Source organism: Somniosus microcephalus, chromosome 11, assembly GCF_052327205.1.
Source record: "Somniosus microcephalus isolate GS21.2 chromosome 11, FLI_Smic_1.0, whole genome shotgun sequence".
In the NCBI taxonomy this organism is placed as follows: Eukaryota; Metazoa; Chordata; class Chondrichthyes; order Squaliformes; family Somniosidae; genus Somniosus; species Somniosus microcephalus.
In genome coordinates, this window is record NC_140997.1 from 132070737 (window position 1) to 132090337 (window position 19601).

At 46.3% G+C, this 19601-nt stretch overlaps 1 protein-coding gene across 6 annotated transcripts in view; it reads left to right on the forward strand.

Moving 5' to 3' along the window:
• dock3 (dedicator of cytokinesis 3) overlaps positions 1-19601 on the forward strand; it is a 1512713-nt gene that overhangs the window by 1268249 nt on the left and 224863 nt on the right. For all 6 annotated transcript variants that reach the window (XM_086001262.1, XM_086001257.1, XM_086001258.1 and 3 more), the window contains 3 exons: positions 3499-3599; positions 3920-3978; positions 14176-14324. In XM_086001262.1, coding sequence (XP_085857388.1) covers positions 3499-3599; positions 3920-3978; positions 14176-14324 — 309 coding nt within the window. The remainder of the gene's footprint in view (positions 1-3498; positions 3600-3919; positions 3979-14175; positions 14325-19601) is intronic.

Sequence of the window (19601 nt, forward strand, 5' to 3'; positions counted from 1 at the left end):
ACAACCACTTGAAACATGACACCTGGACAAGCTGAATAAATGAAAAGCTTTATTTAACAAACTCAGGGCCCTTCCCACATGAAACAGAAAAACAGACAAGACCCCCAAAAAACAGTCAAAAACATATCTCACTCCCACAACCTGGGGAGGAATAACAAAAATTGTCCTTACAATTGGCCTTCATCCTCGGCCTTACCAAAATAAGCCCCCCCCCTCCAGAACACAAACACCCCCATATAAAAAAACATTTGCCTTCATCTTCGGCCTTACCAAAATAAGCCCCCCCCCTCCAGAACACAAACACCCCCATATAAAAAAACACTTGCCTTCATCTTCGGCCTTACCAAAATAAGCCCCCCCCCTCCAGAACACAAACACCCCCATATAAAAAAAACAGTTGGCAACACACTCTACTTGGTGTGCCGAGAGGGCGAGTCCTTGTGCAGGCTTCTCCGGCCCCTGCCCGACCTGTTGCTCCACCTCAACCTGGGCCCTGTGGGTGTTGCAAGGCTGGGGGAAGGCTCCTGAGGGGCACAATGCGTGACGGCAGATGCCCTTGGGGGTCGGCCTAGACGAGGTCCGGCCCTGGAGGGGCCGGCTGCTGACTGCTGCAGCTGTGGCTGGCCAGCATCAGTCTCTCCAGCAGCTCGTCGCACCTTGGCTGGGGGAGTGGCAGTGGCAGCTGCAGCAATGGGGGCAAGCTGGCTGATGCCAGGCGCTCGCTGGTCGCCAGAGACACTGGCACTCGGCCGGCCTGGCACTGCAGCAAGCGCAGCAATCTGGTGAAGGCCAGACCGTTGTGCTGCAGCAGGGCGGCGGGTGCCCTGGCGATGCTTCCGTGACACAGCGAGTGTGGCAGAAGTGAGTGCGCGAACTGCCCTGGTCTGTGCCCGCATCAGATCAGCCAGTGTCTGGACGGCACCACTCATGAACTCGCGACTCGCGTCCTGTGCTGCCGCGAGTTGGTCGACACCCCTGGCCTGTGCTGCCGCGAGTTGCTCGACACCCCTGGCCTGTGCTGCCGCGAGTTGCTCGACACCCTGGCCTGTGAGTCCCCAAAATTGGCCACACTATGAGCCAGGGACTCAATGGCCTGAGGCAACTGTCCCACAACCCCCATGAACTCGTTGTGGCGCCGCTCCGAGGCCGCGGACATTTCATCAAGGAGGCGCACCTCCTGAGCGAGGACCGTCTCCGGACTGGAGGCCGGACTCTCCCTCTGGGGAGAAGGCCGCCGAGCTGCCCGACCCTTCCCGCGTGCCTGGACGCCACTGGGCCCAGCAACTGCCCTCCCCTGCAACACTTCCCCCCTCTGGGGAGAAGGCAGCCGTGCTGCCCGACCCTTCCCGCGTGCCTGGACGCCACTGGGCCCAGGAGCTACACCCCCCTGCAACACTTCCCCCTGGCTCTCCTCCAGGCAAGACGTGTCCCCTCCATTGCCATCCCCTGGCGCGGATGAGGGTTCCCCCGATGTGCCGCCTTCCTCTTGGTCCTCGTCGTCCTCCTCTTCCGAGGGACTGGCACTCTCAGCTTCAGGGACCTCCTCCTCACCAGCTGAAAGCAGGAAGGCACAAGAGTAGCTTTAGAGTGAGGACAGGGCGTCAGCGAGGGAGGCATGAGTAGTGCCATTATGCGCATTGGTGGGACAGTGGCAAAGGATGTAGATCTGAAGCGCAAGGGGAACCAGAGAGGTCCAAACGGTCATGTCCTTACCATTGGGTCCCAGCACAGGGTCGGCATCTCCAATAGCAACGGGGCCAGTCACCCGGCCACGCACGAGTCGAGCCACGCTCTCCTCCAGCTGACTGAGCTGCTGGAACTGGGGACGGCCTCCCCCGGTGACAGTCTGGCTCTTCAAATTCCGCGCCAGCTTGGCCTGCAAGAGAAAGGACGGCCTCTAAGTACAGTGTGGTGCCCTGTTGTTGTGTGCACTGCCTCCCATGGTCGAATAGCTTGGCCAGTGTGTTAAGTGCAGAGAGTGCTATTGATGATCATGCCAGTGCCATAGCTGCGGGAGGAGGGCTGGCCATTAGGCCTTTGAGGTCCCTTTGCCCATAATGTGAGGTGCACATGCAAGGATGAGGAGGACACTGAAAAGGGTACTCACCCTGACCAACCGACTGAGGTCGTTGAACTTCTTGCGGCATTGGTCAGCAGTCCTGGGGACATCGCTGTTGGCTGACACCCTCAGGGCGATTTCCCTCCAGGCTCTCCTGTACTGCCTCCTGGGAGCCTTCTTGCCACTGTCCGGGCACAAGATCTCTCTGTTCTTTTCCAACCCCCTAAGCAGCACCCTCAAAGCATGCTCTGAGAAGCGCTGCGCTCGTTCACGGGCCTTCTGCATGGCTTCAGGCGCTATTTGGGTCCACCAGCAGTGTTGAGGCCTAGCTGCAGGGCTCCACTATCCAGGGCGTGGCTGCAGACAAAGTCGACCCTTCCCCCTTTAAGAGCTGGCCGGCGTCAGGGTGTCTGCTGTCAATCAAAACATGACCGCACCTGCGCTGCGCCCGGCCTCGGCGTTATCAGTCCACACCGCCGGCTTAGCGCCTAAAGATAGGAGTGCAACGCCAGTTTCAGCGCTCGCCCAAACTCCTTGGCCAAAGCTACTGAATTTCGGTGAAGTGGCCTCCACTTTCCGGCGGGCGCTAACTTTAGCGCCCGCCCGACTTTACCGCCCCAAAAGTGGCTATACTGAATTTCTAGGCCGTGGTGCCAAAATGTCGTCGAAAAAAAAGGCAGGAACCAGTCGCCTTTAAATAGCGCTTCCCCCAGTCCCTTCCCGACTGCAAAACGCTCCCCTCAACCTGTTGTTGCTAGCGGCAGGCGGCAAGGCAGGGGGCGCCACTCAATATCCGGTCCGGGGCGTTGCACGTTCGACTGACATCATGATCTGCAGACGCAGGAGATCGTGGCGGTAGTGTTTAGCGCCGCCGCAAAATGTCTGGCCAATTTCGCGAGCAGCGCAAACATCCTCGCACCCGGGTGCTAGTTGCTTTGCGCCCCATTAGCTTACTCTTAAGGCGCTAACGGGAGGCGCAAACCAACCGAATTTTTCCCCCCTAACCTATGTTGACCTATCTCATTTATGAAAGTAAACCCTGCTCCGAATGTTTAAATGAATTTGTGTTTGGTTCATAAATTTCACTCCTAATAATGCCAAGGGGTCTACAGCCATGCTATTAACAGCCATGATCTAATAAATTTAGCTGTAAGATGGTCAACCTTTAAATATCTTCTAACATAACTTACCAATTCAACACCAACTCTGCAATTGCTCTAAATTCAAATAGCGCCGTATACACTAAATTGTGCAGTCGCATTTATAAGAGGGACTATGAGAGCCTGTATCTGTCAGACTTTGAGACAACAGTAGGAGAGGTGGATTTGTGATGGAGATGTCTGCCTTGTTACTATTGAATTAGTAGAGCACTCTGAAATTCAGAAGACTTCAACGTAAAGCTCTTGTCAGGCAGTTCTCACTGTGACCTGTTTTTGCAGGTCTGGAACTCATACTTCAGCCTGGCTGTCCTGTTTATAAATCAGCCGAGCCTTCAGCTAGAGCATGCCACCCCTGCCAAAAGGAAGAAGATTCTGGACAGGTGAGTACTGCCATCTTCCAGCCTGTACAGGAGAACAGTGTGGGTTTCACATTGCCGTCCCCTGTAGACTTTGCCGACTATTGGGAGGGGTCGACAGCCTGAGCTGAGAGTTGCAACTTCGGCTGGAAGGGAGTCTGTATCGTATAAACTGGGCATGAGATGTACAGTAACAGATGTGAGCGAATTACTAACTTTCTTTTCTGCTATATGATGGGAGCAATCACTAAGTGATTGAATCGGCCATATTTATGTTTGCAAATTTACTGTGTGCTGTCTGTCTTTGTCCTGATGTGTATTTTCCCATATTCTGTTCCCGGCAGGTATGGTGACATGAGAGTGATGATGGCCTATGAACTCTTCAGCATGTGGCAGAATCTGGGTACGTTGTCAGCATTCTGAGTCGGTTATAAAATGTGATTTAAAGTAGACGACAGAAATGCAAAGTCAGGTGTTATAGGCATGGGTGGCACACTGTCATTCATTGTTGAGAAACCTGGGGGAAAGGTTTAGACCCACAGTGCAGGAAGCAACAAGATTGAAAAGAGCAGAAGCGAAGTTGTGGTAATCAGGACATAGTGATTGAGTCTCCGAGGTGACAGCAGCTTTTTTTAGTATAAAGTGACCTGCATGTGTTAAACAAAACAGCAGACTGTGAGGACGAACTCGAGGTATATATAGAGTTCCTTATTTTGGTTCATGGTTTGGATATGGCCAGTATTGACCCACAATTTCCAATGATCTACCATTCTAAATTTAATAAGACGGTATGCTCAAGTACTTACATTTTGCAACCAACTAGAGGATTTCTTGTAGCGATAAAACAACTGTGGGGTTTAATGTAAAGTGAACTGTATAACTAGGGCGGTAGAGAGGGCTTTAAACTAAATATTGGGGCATGGGATCAAATTTGGGAAGATGTGGTAATTCAAAGATTAGAGACAAGGCAATAGAGAAAGGTATTAATATGGGAAATGATAAACAGACCGTGACAGGAAGGGATAGAGAGTACAAATCTAAGAGTAAATCAACAAATAAGGCTAGAGGTTACAAAAATAATAAAAGGACAAAACTAAAGGTCCTGCATCTGAATGCACATAGCATTCGAAACAAAACAGATGAACTGATGGTGCAAATAGAAATAAATAAATATGATCTGATAGCCATTACAAAAACATGGCTGCAGGATGACATAGGTTGGGACCTGAATATTGAAGGGTACATGACATTTAGGAAGGACAGGAAGGTGGGAAAAGGTGGAGGGGTGGCTCTGTTAATTAATGATAATTAGCACAATAGAGAGGGATGACCTAAGTTCAGGAAACCAGGATGTAGAAGTGGTTTGGGTAGAGATGAAAAATAATAAAGGCAAGAAGTCCCTTGTGGGAGTGGTGTACAGGCCCCCTAACAGTAACCACATGGTAGGATGGAGTATAAAGGAAGAAATAATGGGAGCTTGTCAGAAGGGTACGGCAATAATCATGGGGGATTTTAATCTGCATATAGACTGGAAAAATCAGATGGGCAAAGGTAGCCTAGATGAGGAGTTCATGGAATGTTTTCGGGATATATAGTAATCTGGGATGTAATGCTTAAGTTATCCACCAGATGGAGCCAAATATTAAGGGTGCACATTCACCAATTTTTAAGGTAATGGGTCATGTATTCAATGTCCTGGTACACCAGTTTATATGGTAATGTGGCATTGCATTATGGGTATGACTCAGAGGTTCTTCCTCCATCTTGCCATCGTGCAGTAAGAATTGTGTGTCTTGCCTGCAGCCTGTAAGAGATGGTTCTCTGCTACACCGTGTAATTAAACAGTTGGGTTTTGTTCCTAATATCTCGCTTCTCTCAGTTTCTGACCTTACCACTCGGATAGCACAGGATAGTTTCTTACAACAGCACATTCTGGAGCCAACCAGAGAGCAGGCTATACTAGACCTGGTATTGTGCAATGAGATAGGATTAATTAATGACCTCAGAGTGAAGGCGCCCCTAGGTAACAACGATCATAATATGATTGAATTTTACATTCAGTTTGAGAGCGAGAAGAGTGGGTCCAAGACTAGTATTTTAAACTTAAATAAGGGCAATTATGAGGGCATGAAAGCAGAGCTAGCTAAAGTGAACTGACAAATTAGGTTAAGGGATAGGTCAATAGAGTTGCAGTGGCAGACATTTAAGGGGATATTTCAAAATACACAGAATATATACATTCCAACAAGAAAGAAAAATTCCAAGGGGAGGACCCACCATCCGTGGTTAACTAAAAAAGTTAAAGATAGTATTAAACTTAAAGAAAAAGCATATAATTGCACAAAGCTGGGTAGCAGGTCAGAAGATTGGACAGAATATAAAAAACAGCAAAGAATGACTAAAAGATTAATAAGGAGAGAAAAATTAGAGTACGAGAGAATGCTAGCTAGAAATATAAAAACAGATAATAAGAGCTTCTATAGATATTTTAAAAAGAAAAGAGTTAACAAAGTGAGCGTTGGTCCTATAAAATGTGAGTCTGGGGAATTAATAATAGAAAATAAGGAGATGGCATTTGAATTGAACAGGTATTTTGCATCGGTCTTCACTATAGAGGATACAAGTAACATCCCAGAAATAGCTGCAAATCAGGAAATGGAAGGGAGGGAGGAACTCAAGAAAATTATAATCACCAGGGAAGTGGTACTGAGCAAATTGTTGGAGCTGCGGGCTGACAAGGCCCCAGGTCCTGATGGACTTCATCCTCGGGTCTTAAAAGAAGTGGCTAGTGAGATAGTTGATGCATTGGTTTTAATTTTCCAAAATTCCCTAGTTTCGAGGAAGGTTCCATTAGATTGGAAAATAGCGAATGTAACTCCTTTATTCAAAAAGGGAGGGAGACAGAAAGCAGGAAACTACAGGCCAGTTAGCTTAACATCTGTCATAGGGAAGATGTTAGAAGCTATTATTAAAGACGTTATAGCAGGGCATTTAGAAAAGTTCAAAGTAATCAGGCAGAGTCAACATGGTTTTGTGCAAGGGAAATCATGTTTAACCAATTTATTGGAGTTCTTTGAGGAAGTAACATGTGCTGTGGATAAAGGGGAACCGGTGGATGTGCTGTACTTAGATTTCCAGAAGGCATTTGATAAGGTGCCACATCAAAGGTTATTGCAGAAAATAAAAGCTCATGGTGTAAGGGGTAACATATTGGCATGGATAGAAGATTGGCTAGCTAACAGGAAACAGAGAGTAGGCATAAATTAGTCATTTTCTGATTGGCAAGATGTAACGAGTGGTGTGCCACAGGGATCAGTGCTGGGGCCTCAATTTTTTACAATTTATATAAATGACTTGGTTGAAGGGACCGAAGGTATGGTTGTTAAATTTGCTGATGACACAAAGATAGGTAGGAAAGTAAATTGTGAAGAGGACATAAGGAGACTACAAAGGGATATAGATAAGTTAAGTGAGTGGGCAAAGATCTGGCAAATGGAGTATAATGTGGGAAAATGTGAAGTAGTCCATTTTGGCAGGAAGAATAAAAAAGAAGCATATTATCTAAATGGTGAGAGAGTGCAGAGCTCAGAGATGCAGAGGGATCTGGGTGTCCTAGTGCATGAATCACAAAAGGTGACTGCAGGTACAGCAAGTAATTAGGAAAGCTAAAAGAATGTTATTGTTTATTGCGAGGGGAATTGAATACAAAAGTAGGGAGGTTATGCTTCAGTTATACAAGGCATTGGTGAGACCACATCTGGAGTACTGTGTACAGTATTGGTCTCCTTATTTAAGGAAGGATGTAAATGCATTGGAAGCAGTTCAGAGAAGGTTTACTAAACTAATACCTGGAATGGGCGGGTTGTCTTATGAGGAAAGGTTGGACAGGCTAGGCTTGTATCCGCTGGAGTTTAGAAGAATAAGAGGTGACTTGATTGAAACATACAAGATCCTGAGAGATCTGGACAGGGTGGATGTGGAGAGGATGTTTCCTCTTGTGGGAGAATCTAGAACTAAGGGTCAGTGTTTAAAAATAAGGGGTCGCCCATTTAAGACAGAGATGAGGAGAAATTTTTTCTCACAGAGGGTCGTGAGTCTTTGGAACTCTCTTCCTCAGAGGGCGGTGGAAGCAGAGTCTTTGAATATTTTTAAGGCAGAGGTAGATAGATTCTTGGTAAACAAGAGGGTGAAAAGTTATCTGGGTAGGCGGGAATGTGGAGTAATCAGATCAGCCATGATCTTATTGAATGGCGGCGCAGGCTCGAAGGGCCGAGTGGCCGACTCCTGCTCCTAATTCGTATGTTCATATGAACCCCTTCCATCAACCAAGTAAAGTTGGAGGAAAAAACAAAACATTTAAAAGGAACTTCATATTCGACCCCCTTCCGATGACTTAGTGGGCAAAAGAAAATGTGTGGTACTCAGTAGTATAGACCCAGGTAGATCTCGGGTACAGTAGCAGAGGGGTACGGTAGCATCGTGGTAACGTCACTGGACTAGTAATCCAGATCCGGAGATGTGAGTTTACATTCCACCACGGCAGCTGGGGCATTTAAATTCAGTTAATTCAATAAATCTGGAATAAAAAACTATTTTCCGTAATGGTAACCATGAAACTATCGGATTGTCCCATCTGGTTCACTAATGTCCTTTAGGGAAGGAAATCTGCAGTCCTTACCTGGTCTGGCCTATGTGTGACTCCAGACCCACAGCAATGTGGTTGACTCTTAACTGCCCTCTGAAATGGCCTAGCAAGCCACTCAGTTGTAACAAACTGATGCAAAAAACAATAATAAGAATAAAACCGGATGGACCACCCAGCATCAGCCTAGGCACAGGCTTCAGGCAAGACAACAGCACACCCAGCCCAGTCGACCCTGCAAAGTACTCCTCATTAAAATCTGGGGACAGTCCCAAAGACTAGGCAGTACTCCTCCATGTTGAACACCACTTCGAAGAAGCACTGAGTGCAAGGGCACAGAATGTACTCTTGGTGGGGGACTTCAATGTCAATCACCAAGAATGGCTCAGTAACGCCACTACTGACAGAGCTGGCCGACATAGCTGCTAGACTGGGCTTGCGGCAGCTGGTGAGAGAACCAACATGAGGGAAAAACCTACTTGACCTCATCCTCACCAATCTACCTGTCACAGATGCATCTGTCCATGACAGTATTGGTAGAAGTGACCACCGCGCAGTCCTTGTGTGGAGCCGAAGTCCCGTCTTCACACTGGAGGCACCCTCCACCGTGTTGTGTGGCAGTACCACCATGCTAAATTGGATAGATTTAGAACAGATCTAGCAGCACAAAACTGGGCATCAAAAAGGCGCTGTGGGCCATCAGCAGCAACCGAATTGTATTCCACCACAATCTGTAACCTCATGGCCTGGCATATCCCTCACTCTACCATTACTATCAAGCCAGGGGACCAACCCTGGTTCAATGAGGAGTGCAGAAGAGCATGCCAGGAGCAGCACCAGGCGTACCTAAAAATAACGTGCCAACCTGGTGAAGCTGCAACACAGGACTACATGAATGCTAAACAGCAAAAGCAGCATGCTATAGACAGAGCTAAGCTCTGCAGTCCTGCCATATCCAATCGTGAATGGTGGTGGACAATTAAACAACTAACGGGAGGAGGAGGCTCCATGAATATTCCCATCCTCAATGATGGCAGAGCGTACTGGATACAGCAAAGGCTATGGGCCCGACAACATCCTGGCTGTCGTGCTGAAGACTTGTGCTCCAGAACTAGCTGCGCCTCTAGCCAAGCTGCTGCAACACTGGCGCCTACTCAATAATGTGAAAAACAGCCCAGGTATGCCCTGTCCTCAAAAAGCAGGACAAATCCAATCCGGCCAATTACTGCCCCATCAGTCCACTCTCACTCATCAGCAACATGATGGAAGGTGTCGTCGACAGTGCTATCAAGCAGCACTTACTCACCAATAACCTGCGTGCCGATGCTCAGTTCGGTTTCAGCTCCAGGCCTCATTACAGCCTTGGTCCAAAAATGGACAAAAGAGCTGAATTCCAGAGGTGAGGTGAGAGTGACTACCCTTGACATCAAGGCAGCATTTGACCTAGTAAAACAAGTCAATGGGTGTGGCATCGAGGAGCCCTAGTAGAATTGAAGTCAATGGGAATTAGGTGGAAAACTCTCCATTGGCTGGAGTCATACCTAGCACAAAGGAAGATGGTTGTGGTGGTTGGAGGCCAATCATCACAACCCCAAGACATCGCGGCAGGAGTTCCTCAGGGCTGTGTCCTAGGCCCAACTATCTTCAGCTGCTTCCTCAGTGACCTTCCCTCCATCGTAAGGTCAGATCACTGATGATTGCAGTGTTCAGTTCCATTCGCAACTCCTCAGGTAATGAAGCAGTCCATGCCCGCATGCAGCAAGACCTGGATGACATTCAGGCTTGGGCTGATAAGTGGCAGGTAACATTCGCACCACACAAGTCCCAGGCAATGACTATCTCCAACAAGTGAGGGTCCAACCACCGCCCCTTGACATTGAACGGCATAACCATCGCGGAATCCCCCACCCCCTCCCCAATCAACATCCTGGGGGTCACCATTGACCAGAAACTTAACTGGACCAGCCACATAAATACTGTGGCTACAAGAGCAGGTCAGAGGCTGGGTATTCTGCTGTGAGTGTCTCGCCTCCTGACTCCCCAAAGCCTTTCCACCATCTACAAGGCACAAGTCAGGAGTGTGATGGAATACTCTCCACTTGCCTGGATGTGTGTAGCTCCAACAACACTGAAGAAGCTCGACACCATCCAGGACAAAGCAGCCCGCTTGATTGGCACTCCATCTACCACCTTAAACATTCACTCCCTCCACCACCGGCGCACTGTGGCTGCAGTATGTACCATCTACAAGATGCACTGCAGCAACTCGCCAAGGCTTCTTCGACAGCACCTCCCAAATGCACGACCTGTACCACCTAGAAGGATAAGGGCAGCAGGCGCTTGGGAACAACATCAACTCCAAGTTCCCCTCCAAGTCACACATCATCCTGACTTGGAAATATATCACCGTTCCTTCATCGTCGCTGGGTCAAAATCCTGTAACGCCCTACCTAACAGCACTGTGGGTGTACCTTCATCACACGACTGTAACGGTTCAAGACGGTGGCTCACCACCCACTTCCCAAGGGCAATTAGGGATGGGCAATAAATGCTGGCCTTGCCAGCAACGCCCACATCCCCGGAACGAATTTTAAAAAATGTACAATCTCCAGTCTGTGCTGAGTTAACTGATCTCAATCAGGGCAGCAGTAGAGTCTCTATGCTTGGCCTCAAGCCCCTCAAGTTGTCTGCCTCTTGTATTGTTATTTTTGGCCTCTGCCTATTAATATAGTGAACTAAAAGCTGTAGGTTATATTGCTCAAATGCCATACTAGTGCCACCAGTTCCTAACACGTAGTGATTACTGGAGCCCAGCTGGTCAGTTCTGGTGGGCTGCTAAACTAAATGTAATACAGCATCAGTGGGGTACCGCAAGGATCAGTGCTTGGGCCTCAGCTATTCACAATCTATATCAATGATTTGGATGAGGGGACCAAATGTAATATATCCAAGTGTGCTGGTGATTCAAAGCTAGGTGGGAATGTAAGTTGTGAGGAGGATGCAAAGAGGCTTCAAGGGGATATAGACAGGCTAAGTGAGTGGGCAAGAACATTGCAAATGGAATATAATGTGGAGAAATGTGAAGTTATCCACTTTGGTAGGAAAAATAGAAAAGCAGAGTATTTATTAAATGGTGATAGATTGGGAAATGTGGGTGTTCAGAGGGACCTGGGTGTCCTTGTACACGATTCACTGAAAGTTAACAAGCGGGTACAGCAAGCAATTAGGAAAGCAAATGGTATGTTGGCCTTTATTACAAGAGGATATGAGTATAAGTGTAAAGACGTCTTACTGCAATTATATAGGGCCCTGGTGAGACCACACCTGGAGTATTGTGTACAGTTTTGGTCTCCTTGCCTAAGGAAGGATATACTTGCCATAGAGGGAGTGCAACGAAGGTTCACCAGACTGATTCCTGGGATGCGGGGGGGATTGTCCTATGAGGACAGATTGAGTAGACTAGGCCTATATACTGCGGAGTTTAGAAGAATGAGAGGTGATCTCATTGAAACATACAAAATTCTTATAGGGCTTGACAGGGTAGATGCAGGGAGGATGTTTCCCCTGGCTGGGGAGTCTAGAACCAGGAGTCACAGCCTCACAATAAGGTGTCGGCCATTTAGGACTGGGATGAGGAGAAATTTCTTCACTCAGAGGGTGGTGAATCTTTGGAATTCTCTACCGCAGAGGGCTGTGGAGGCTCAGTCGTTGAGTATATTTAAGACAGAGATGGATATGGGGATAGTGCAGGAAAGTGGAGTGGAGGTAGATGATCAGCCATGATCTTATTGAATGGCGGAGCAAGCTCGAGGGGCCGAATGGCCTACTTCTGCTCCTATTTCTTATGTAATCTCCACTTTATATATTGTGTCAAGAAGTAATGGCAGGCTACCTCTATGCATTATATGTACTCTCATCCCTCCCTCTGGTGATCTGTGGCTGTCCACATTGCCTCGGAGGTATTAAGATCTCACATAATTATCACAGTACAATTTCCTGCAGCCTCGCTCACTTCTCTGAACAGGTCTTCACCTATCTGATCAGCCTAAACTAGTGATCAGTGGCAGAAGCCAATTACTGTTTTGTTGGCCTTATCATTACTAATTTCTCTTCTGATTGCTTCTGCCATTGCCCCGTTTGGAGTTATATCTAGCCTCTCAGCAGCAGTTCTATATCCTCCTTACCAATAAAGCCACTCCTCTCCTAGCTTCTCAGTTCCAGCTTTGGGAACCTTTCTGTACCATCATGCCTGACCTCCGCTCACAACAATGTGTCTATGATGCCAAAAATGCAACATTTTCACAGGCTGCATGTATCTCTAATTCCAACAATTTATGTTTCTTGTTTCCATATAAAAGCATCTAAATGGGAAGGTCTTTGGGAAGCTCATGTTATTTAAAGTTCCTTTCAGTGGAGGCCTCCTGGATGTTCCCATTGGTGATGTCACTAAACAGACTGACATGAATCAGTCATTCATGAAAGAAAGACTTATGAAATAATACTGAGCTGCCTACGGGTGGTGCTGTCCAGGGAGAGCATAAATACTCGGGCACGGGCCCAGTTTGCGCAGGACATTCTTAACAGGAACTAGTGAAGGACATAACTAGACCTCCATGTTTTAACAGTTGATTAAAGCTGGTTTACCGCTTAGACCAAGCGCCTAGTAGTTTTCTTACGTCACAGACTAACATGGGGGAAGAGACACGGCCTGTGAGGCACTAAACAATTGATAATTTTATAAAAAGTAAACAAATTCTTTTACACACTTAAAAAAAAATATAGGATGGGGGAATGTTTTGAATAAAAGTCTTTACAACAGTGACTACACTTCAAAAAGTACTTCATTGGCTGTAAAGTGCTTTGGGACGTCCGGTGGTCGTGAAAGGCGCCATATAAATGCAAGTCTTTCTTTTCTTTCTTTAACTCTCCTTTAACTTACCCTTCAACATAACTGCTCACATTTGATCCTTTTGTTGTATTTTCATAAGTTTATTTTAAGCTGTTTTGTCAAAACTATTTCTAAAAATTTTGAATTAATTGAAGTCTAAAACTTGGGGCCATAAATATAAGAAAGTCACCAATAAATTCAATAGGGAATTCAGAAGGACCTTCTTTATCCAGAGAGTGATTAGAATGTGGAACTTACTACCACAGAGTCAAATTGCATAGATGTATTTAAGGGGAAGCTAGATAAACAAATGAGGGAGAAAGGAATCGAATGTTATGCTGATAGGGTTAGATGAAGAGGGGTGGAAAGAGGCTCGTGTGGAGCATGAACATCACCATGGACCAGTTGGGCCGAATGGCCTGTTTCTGTGCTGTAAATTCTATGTAATTTTATGAATTTGTTTGGAAACTGATACTAAATTGCTGTGCAAAATGTCAGTGTGGTCTTTATTGAAAACCATATGGGATATGCAGATTGAAATGGTCAGGTGTGCAACACAGCACAGGAGGAGCCTCATATACCCCTCACCTTGCAGCATGTTGTTGAAAGGATGCAGTTTGGGTGGGCATTGGAGACCATGTGCAGTTTTTTTTGGACTGGCAAATTAACTGGTTTTGCCCAAATTAAAATCTTCCAAGTCACAGTTGCTTCTACTGTTAGATTAATTCTGATTAAAACAAGACATTTGAGTGGTACAAGGCCCAATATGGTATATCCAGACTGAAGTGAAAAGGTGTGGAACAGTGCAGCAGGGCCCAGTATAAGATATTCAGTATCCATTTTGGTAATCTGATCACTTATGCCCAAGCAGATTAATCTCCCAGGTTTCAGAGTCCACCAGCTTGAATTACTTGAATTTATTTTCAGTATCCCCTAGCAAGAAATTGTGCTTCCCACCCTCCCACCCCCAGTTGCTTATAGATTTGTTGTGTATGTGATTTACAATGTACCAGGAGGTTCTATACTCTTTCTTGCACTACCACTGACAAATTTGTATCTTTTTTTTAAAGGCGAAAATAAGATTCATTTTATCCCAGGGATGATTGGCCCCTTCCTGGGCGTCACACTGGTGCCACAGATTGAGGTACGGAACGTAATGATCCCAATCTTCCACGACATGATGGACTGGGAGCAGCGAAAGAATGGCAACTTCAAGCAGGTAGGCTGAGTGAGTATGAGCGGGTGGAGGGAGGATGGACTGTTTAACTAATTACTTCAATTCTAATAGCTGGGTTTGAGTGGGGATTTTTTATTTGTTTTTTTTAGAAACAGAAGATAGGAGCAGGAGTAGGCCATTCGGCATTTTGAGCCTGCTCCACCATTCAATGAGATCATGGCTGATCATCCAAATTCAGTACCCTGTCCCTGCCTTCTCCCCATATCCCTTGATCCCTTTAGCCTTAAGAAATATATCCAACTCTTTCTTGAATATATTTAATGAACTGGCCTCCACTGCCCTCTGTGGCAGAGAATTCCACAGGTTCATCACTCTCTGGGTGAAGAAATTCCTCCTCATTTCAGTCCTAAATGGCTTACCCCTTATCCTTAGACTATGACCCCTGGTTCTGGACTCCCCGGCCATCAGAAACATCCTTCCTGCATCTAGTCTGTCCAGGCCTGACAGAATTTTATAGGTTTCGATGAGATCCCCTCTCAATCTTCTAAACTCCAGTGAGTATAAGCCCAATCGACACAATATCTCCTCACACGTCATTCCTGCCATCCCAGGTATCAGCCTGGTGAATCTTCGCTGAACTCCCTCCATGTCAAGAACGTCCTTCCTCAGGTAAGGCGACCAAAACTGCACACAATACTCAATGTGCGGTCTCACCAAGGCCCTGTGCAACTGTAGCAAGACATCCTTGTTCCTGTACTCGAACCCTCTTGCTACGAAGGCCAACATACCATTTGCCGTCTTAACCGCCTGCTGCACCTGCATGCTTACCTTCAGCGATTGGTGCACAAGAACACCCATGTCTCTTTGCACTTCCCCTTCTCCCAATCTATTGCCATTCAAATAATAATCTGCCTTCCTGTTTTTGCCACCAAAGTGGATAACCTCACATTTATCCACATTATAGTGCATTTGCCATGTTTCTGCCCAATCACCCAACCTGTCCAAATCGTACTGGAGTTTCATGACATCCTCCTCACAGCATACCCTCCCACCCAGCTTTGTGTCGTCTGCAAATTTGGAGACATTACATCCAATTCCCTCGTCCAGATCATTAATATATATTGTGAACAGCTGGGGTCCTAGGACCGATCCTTGCGGTACCCCACTAGTCACTGCCTGCCACTCGGAAAACGACCCGTTTATTCCAACTCTTTGCTTTCTGTCCGCCAACCAGTTCTCTATCCAAGTCAATACCTTGCCCCCAATCCCATGAGCCTTAATTTTGCACGCTAATCTCTTATGTGGGACCTTATCGAAAGCCTTCTGAAAGTCCAAATACACCACATCCACTGGTTCTCCCTTATCTATTTTACCAGTTACATCCTCAAAAAATTCCAGTAGATTAGTCAAGCATGATTTACCTTTTGTAAATCCATGTTGACTTTGTCCGATCCTGTCACTGCTTTCCAAGTGCTCTGCTATTACATCTTTTATAATGGACTCTATCATTTTCCCCACTACCGATGTCAGGCTTGCCGGTCTATAATTCCCCGCTTGTTCTCTACCACCTTTTTTGAATAGTGGGGTAACATTAGCTACCCTGGGATTCCAGGGTATTCCATCACACTCCTTACTTGTGCCTTGTAGATGGTGGAAAGTCTTTGGAGAGTCAGGAGGTGAGACACTCGCCACAGAATACCCAGCCTCTGACCTGCTCTTGTTGCCACAGTATTTATGTGGCTGGTCCAGTTAAGTTTCTGGTCAATGGTAACCCCCCAGGATGTTGATGGTGGGGGATTCGGCGATGGTAATGCCGTTGAAAGTCAAGAGGCGGTGGTTTGACTCTTGCTTGTTGGAGATAGTCATTGCCTGGCACTTCTGTGGTGAGAATGTGACCTGCCACTTATCAGCCCAAGCCTGAATGTCGTCCAGGTCTTATTGCATGTGGGCATGGACTGCTTCATTATCTGAGGAGTTGTGAATGGCACTAAACACTGTGCAGTCATCAGCAAACATCCCCTTTTTTGACCTTATGTTGGGGGGAAGGTCATTGATGAAGCAGCTGAAGATGGTTGGGTCTAGGACACTGCCCTGAGGAACTCCTGCAGTGATGTCCTGGGGCTGTGATGATTAACCTCAATCACCACAACCATCTTCCTTTGTGCTAGGTATGACTCCAGCCAGTGGAGAGTTTCCCCCCCGATTCCCATTGACTTCAATGTGTGGGGAGAGATAGGCTCTTTAACTAGTCCATTCAATTCTGGGACCTGGATTTGAATCCAGAGTTTTAGATGTTGTCCTCCTTTCAAAGATTTTGTAAAGCTCTCAACTAAAGAATGAAAGTTATATTGTAGAATGCGGAACAGCAGAAAGTACAAGGCAGTTAGCTGAAGAATGGTGGAGGTGACGGACGGCTCTACTCGTAGTGGTATATTTGGGGTTTGATAGACACTGGCCTTTGTCATCTGGAACCTGCATTCAAGTCCAACCCAGACTGACACAATGAAAGTCTCCTCCGCAGGCTTTAAGGGTCTTGTGTGAAATGAGTTTGGAAAGCCCCAATCTAGTTCCTAATGGTATATCTCTGTTAAACACCTTGAGATGTATTTCTACATGAAAGGCGCTTTATAAATCCAAGTTGTTGTTGGGTGTGTACCCACAGCACAAACCAATCTGCAACCTGACTCAGTGAGGCCACAAAATGCCTGGTGAGGGAGATGAAAAGATGTTACATTGGGTTGCTCTTCTAAGGGGGACCTTTACTCGGCATCTAACTTGTGGTATACCTGACCTGGGAGTGCTTGATGCTGGCATTAGATACCCAAAATTGAAATATTCAAATCTCCAAGTTTGATAATCCCTCATCTTAATGAATACAAATATTTACAATATGCATTTTTTTAAATGGTGCTTTAACAAAAAGGGTGTTTTCAAGCACCTCTACATTAAAGGGTTAATTTTCATCGTGTTTCAGGTCAGCAAGCTCTGGGCAAGCATTACATTTTCTCATCTCATCCCATTTAACTCTTGTTTATTAAAATGGGCCCGAATCATTCAATGACTGGGAACAAGCGCCCAAATGCCAAAGAGAAAACATGGATTTATTTCCAGTAAAACAGCTCAAACTTTTCCAACCTTAACTTAAACAGCACACCCAACAGAGGGCACTGGCACCCTTTAGAGCTCAGTTTACAGTTGTTTCAGCATCCAGCTGGCCCTGTGTTTCAGCTTGTTCAGTGAAACAGCAGTGGAGCGGCTGGATCTGGTAGAAGTTTGCTGAACACCTTACCTGCCATCAGCACATTGGAAATCAGGTCATTTGTATTAGTGAGTGCAGCCAACAATAGCAAAACTGTGCACTACTCACTGTCATCTGCATTCTACTGACATTGAGACTTATAAACTTCCATTTATCAAGGATGATGGAATATCACAGAACTCTACAAATGGGGTTCATTGTGTGTGAAATGGTGTTACTATATTCGTTAATGTGACTAGATATTGATGGAGCTTTTATACCTGTTGCTTTTACACACACTTTGTTTTATATCAGTCCCTAAAGCCTTCTTCAGTGGCCACTCTCAGGAATGCTGCACCACTGAGAAATGGGACAGTGATCTGAGCCTGTGATTCCACACTCTGAGCTCACAATTTCAATCAGCTGTCGAGTGGAGGGTGTGTACATCTCCATCGTAAGATGAAGAAATGCCATAGGACTGATCGTTCTCTTTTAAAAGGGACCCAAGATAACCCTGCCTCCTAATAGGTTTCTGTTGCTGTCTTTTGGTGGAGAACAAGAAAAGGACAGAGGTAGCAGTGAATCCCACCGACAGTCTGTGAATGGAGGCACAGTGGTTCGTGGAGGAGCAAATGTGCTGAGGCTCTGATGTAGTATAGAGGTCTGCGAATGGTGCTCGGACTGTACTATGTGTACCAGTGCATTAATCTGATGTGGAGTGTGGCATTGTCATTCACGTGCATTGAACCAGTAGTCGAAGGTTTCCAGCATTATTGATGATGTGTCAGAAACAAAATGCATGTCAACTTTTAAACAACCTCATTGACAATCTGTTTATCTTTGCTCTGTGTTTAAGTACAGTTTCATTCATCAGAAGCTTTTCAATTCACACTGCAGATACAATGAGTAGCCATCACCCTCTGCCCTCGGGTTTCATTAGTAATGGCAGTGACTCTTCAGGGAGCTGATGCCAGCTAAACTGGCTGGACTTTCCTAAAGCGATCTTAAGGCAGGGCACCTCTGGTAAAGTTCACTGACTGGGGTTTCACAGCAAACAAGAGTGTCTCAGTTTTGTTTTGTAGTACCTGGATGATGGTGAGGCTCCCAGGAGTTTGAGGGCCTAAGTTCTGCTGTTACAGTGATTCTTACCTTGCACATGTGGTGTTCTTGCTGCTGACAACACCCAACACTATAAAAAAGGTAAACTCCACACCTCCACTGGCATTAAGAACAGGAAGTTTTGTACATCCTGGGAACTGTCAACGGAGACAAAGCAAAATGCAGATGGCAGATCTCCATATCAGCACTCCTCTGCTGTGGCTTAGTGGTAGCACTCTCACCTCTGAATTAGAAGGTTGTGGGTTCAAGACGCACTCCAGAGACATGAGCAGAAAATATAGGCTGACACTCCAGTGTAGTACTGATGAAGTGCGGCACTGTCGGAGGTGCCGTCTTTCGGTTGAGATATTAAACTGAGGCCCCATCTGCCCTCTCAGGTGGGTGTAAAAGATCCCATGGTGCTATTTTGAAGAGGAGCAGGGGTGTTCTCCCCGGTGTCCTGGCTAATATTTATCCCTCAACCAACATCACTAAAACAGATGATCTAGTCATTATCACATTGCTGTTTGTGGAACCTTGCTGTGTGCAAATTGACTGCTGCATTTCCTACATTACAACAGTGACTACCCTTCAAAAGTGCTTATTTCTCTCTCTCTCTCTCTCTCTTTCTCCCCCTCCCCTTTAAACATCAACATAAAAACACTATGCGATTCACATGCAGCAGGCCGCTGATAGCATTGGGAGCTTAAGAGATAGGAGTCTTGCAGGTCAAGTTCATGGGCCACAGGAATTATAGAAGTTTACAGCATAGAAGGAGGCCATTCGACCCATTGTGTCTGTGCCGGCCGAAAAAGAGCTATCCAGCCGAATCCCACTTTCCAATTCTTGGTCCGTAGCCCTGTAGGTTACGGCACTTCAAGTGCATATCCAAGTACTTTTTAAATGTGATGAGCGTTTCTGCCTCTACCACCCTTTCAGGCAGTAAGTTCCAAACCCCCACCACCCTCTGGGTAAAAAGAATT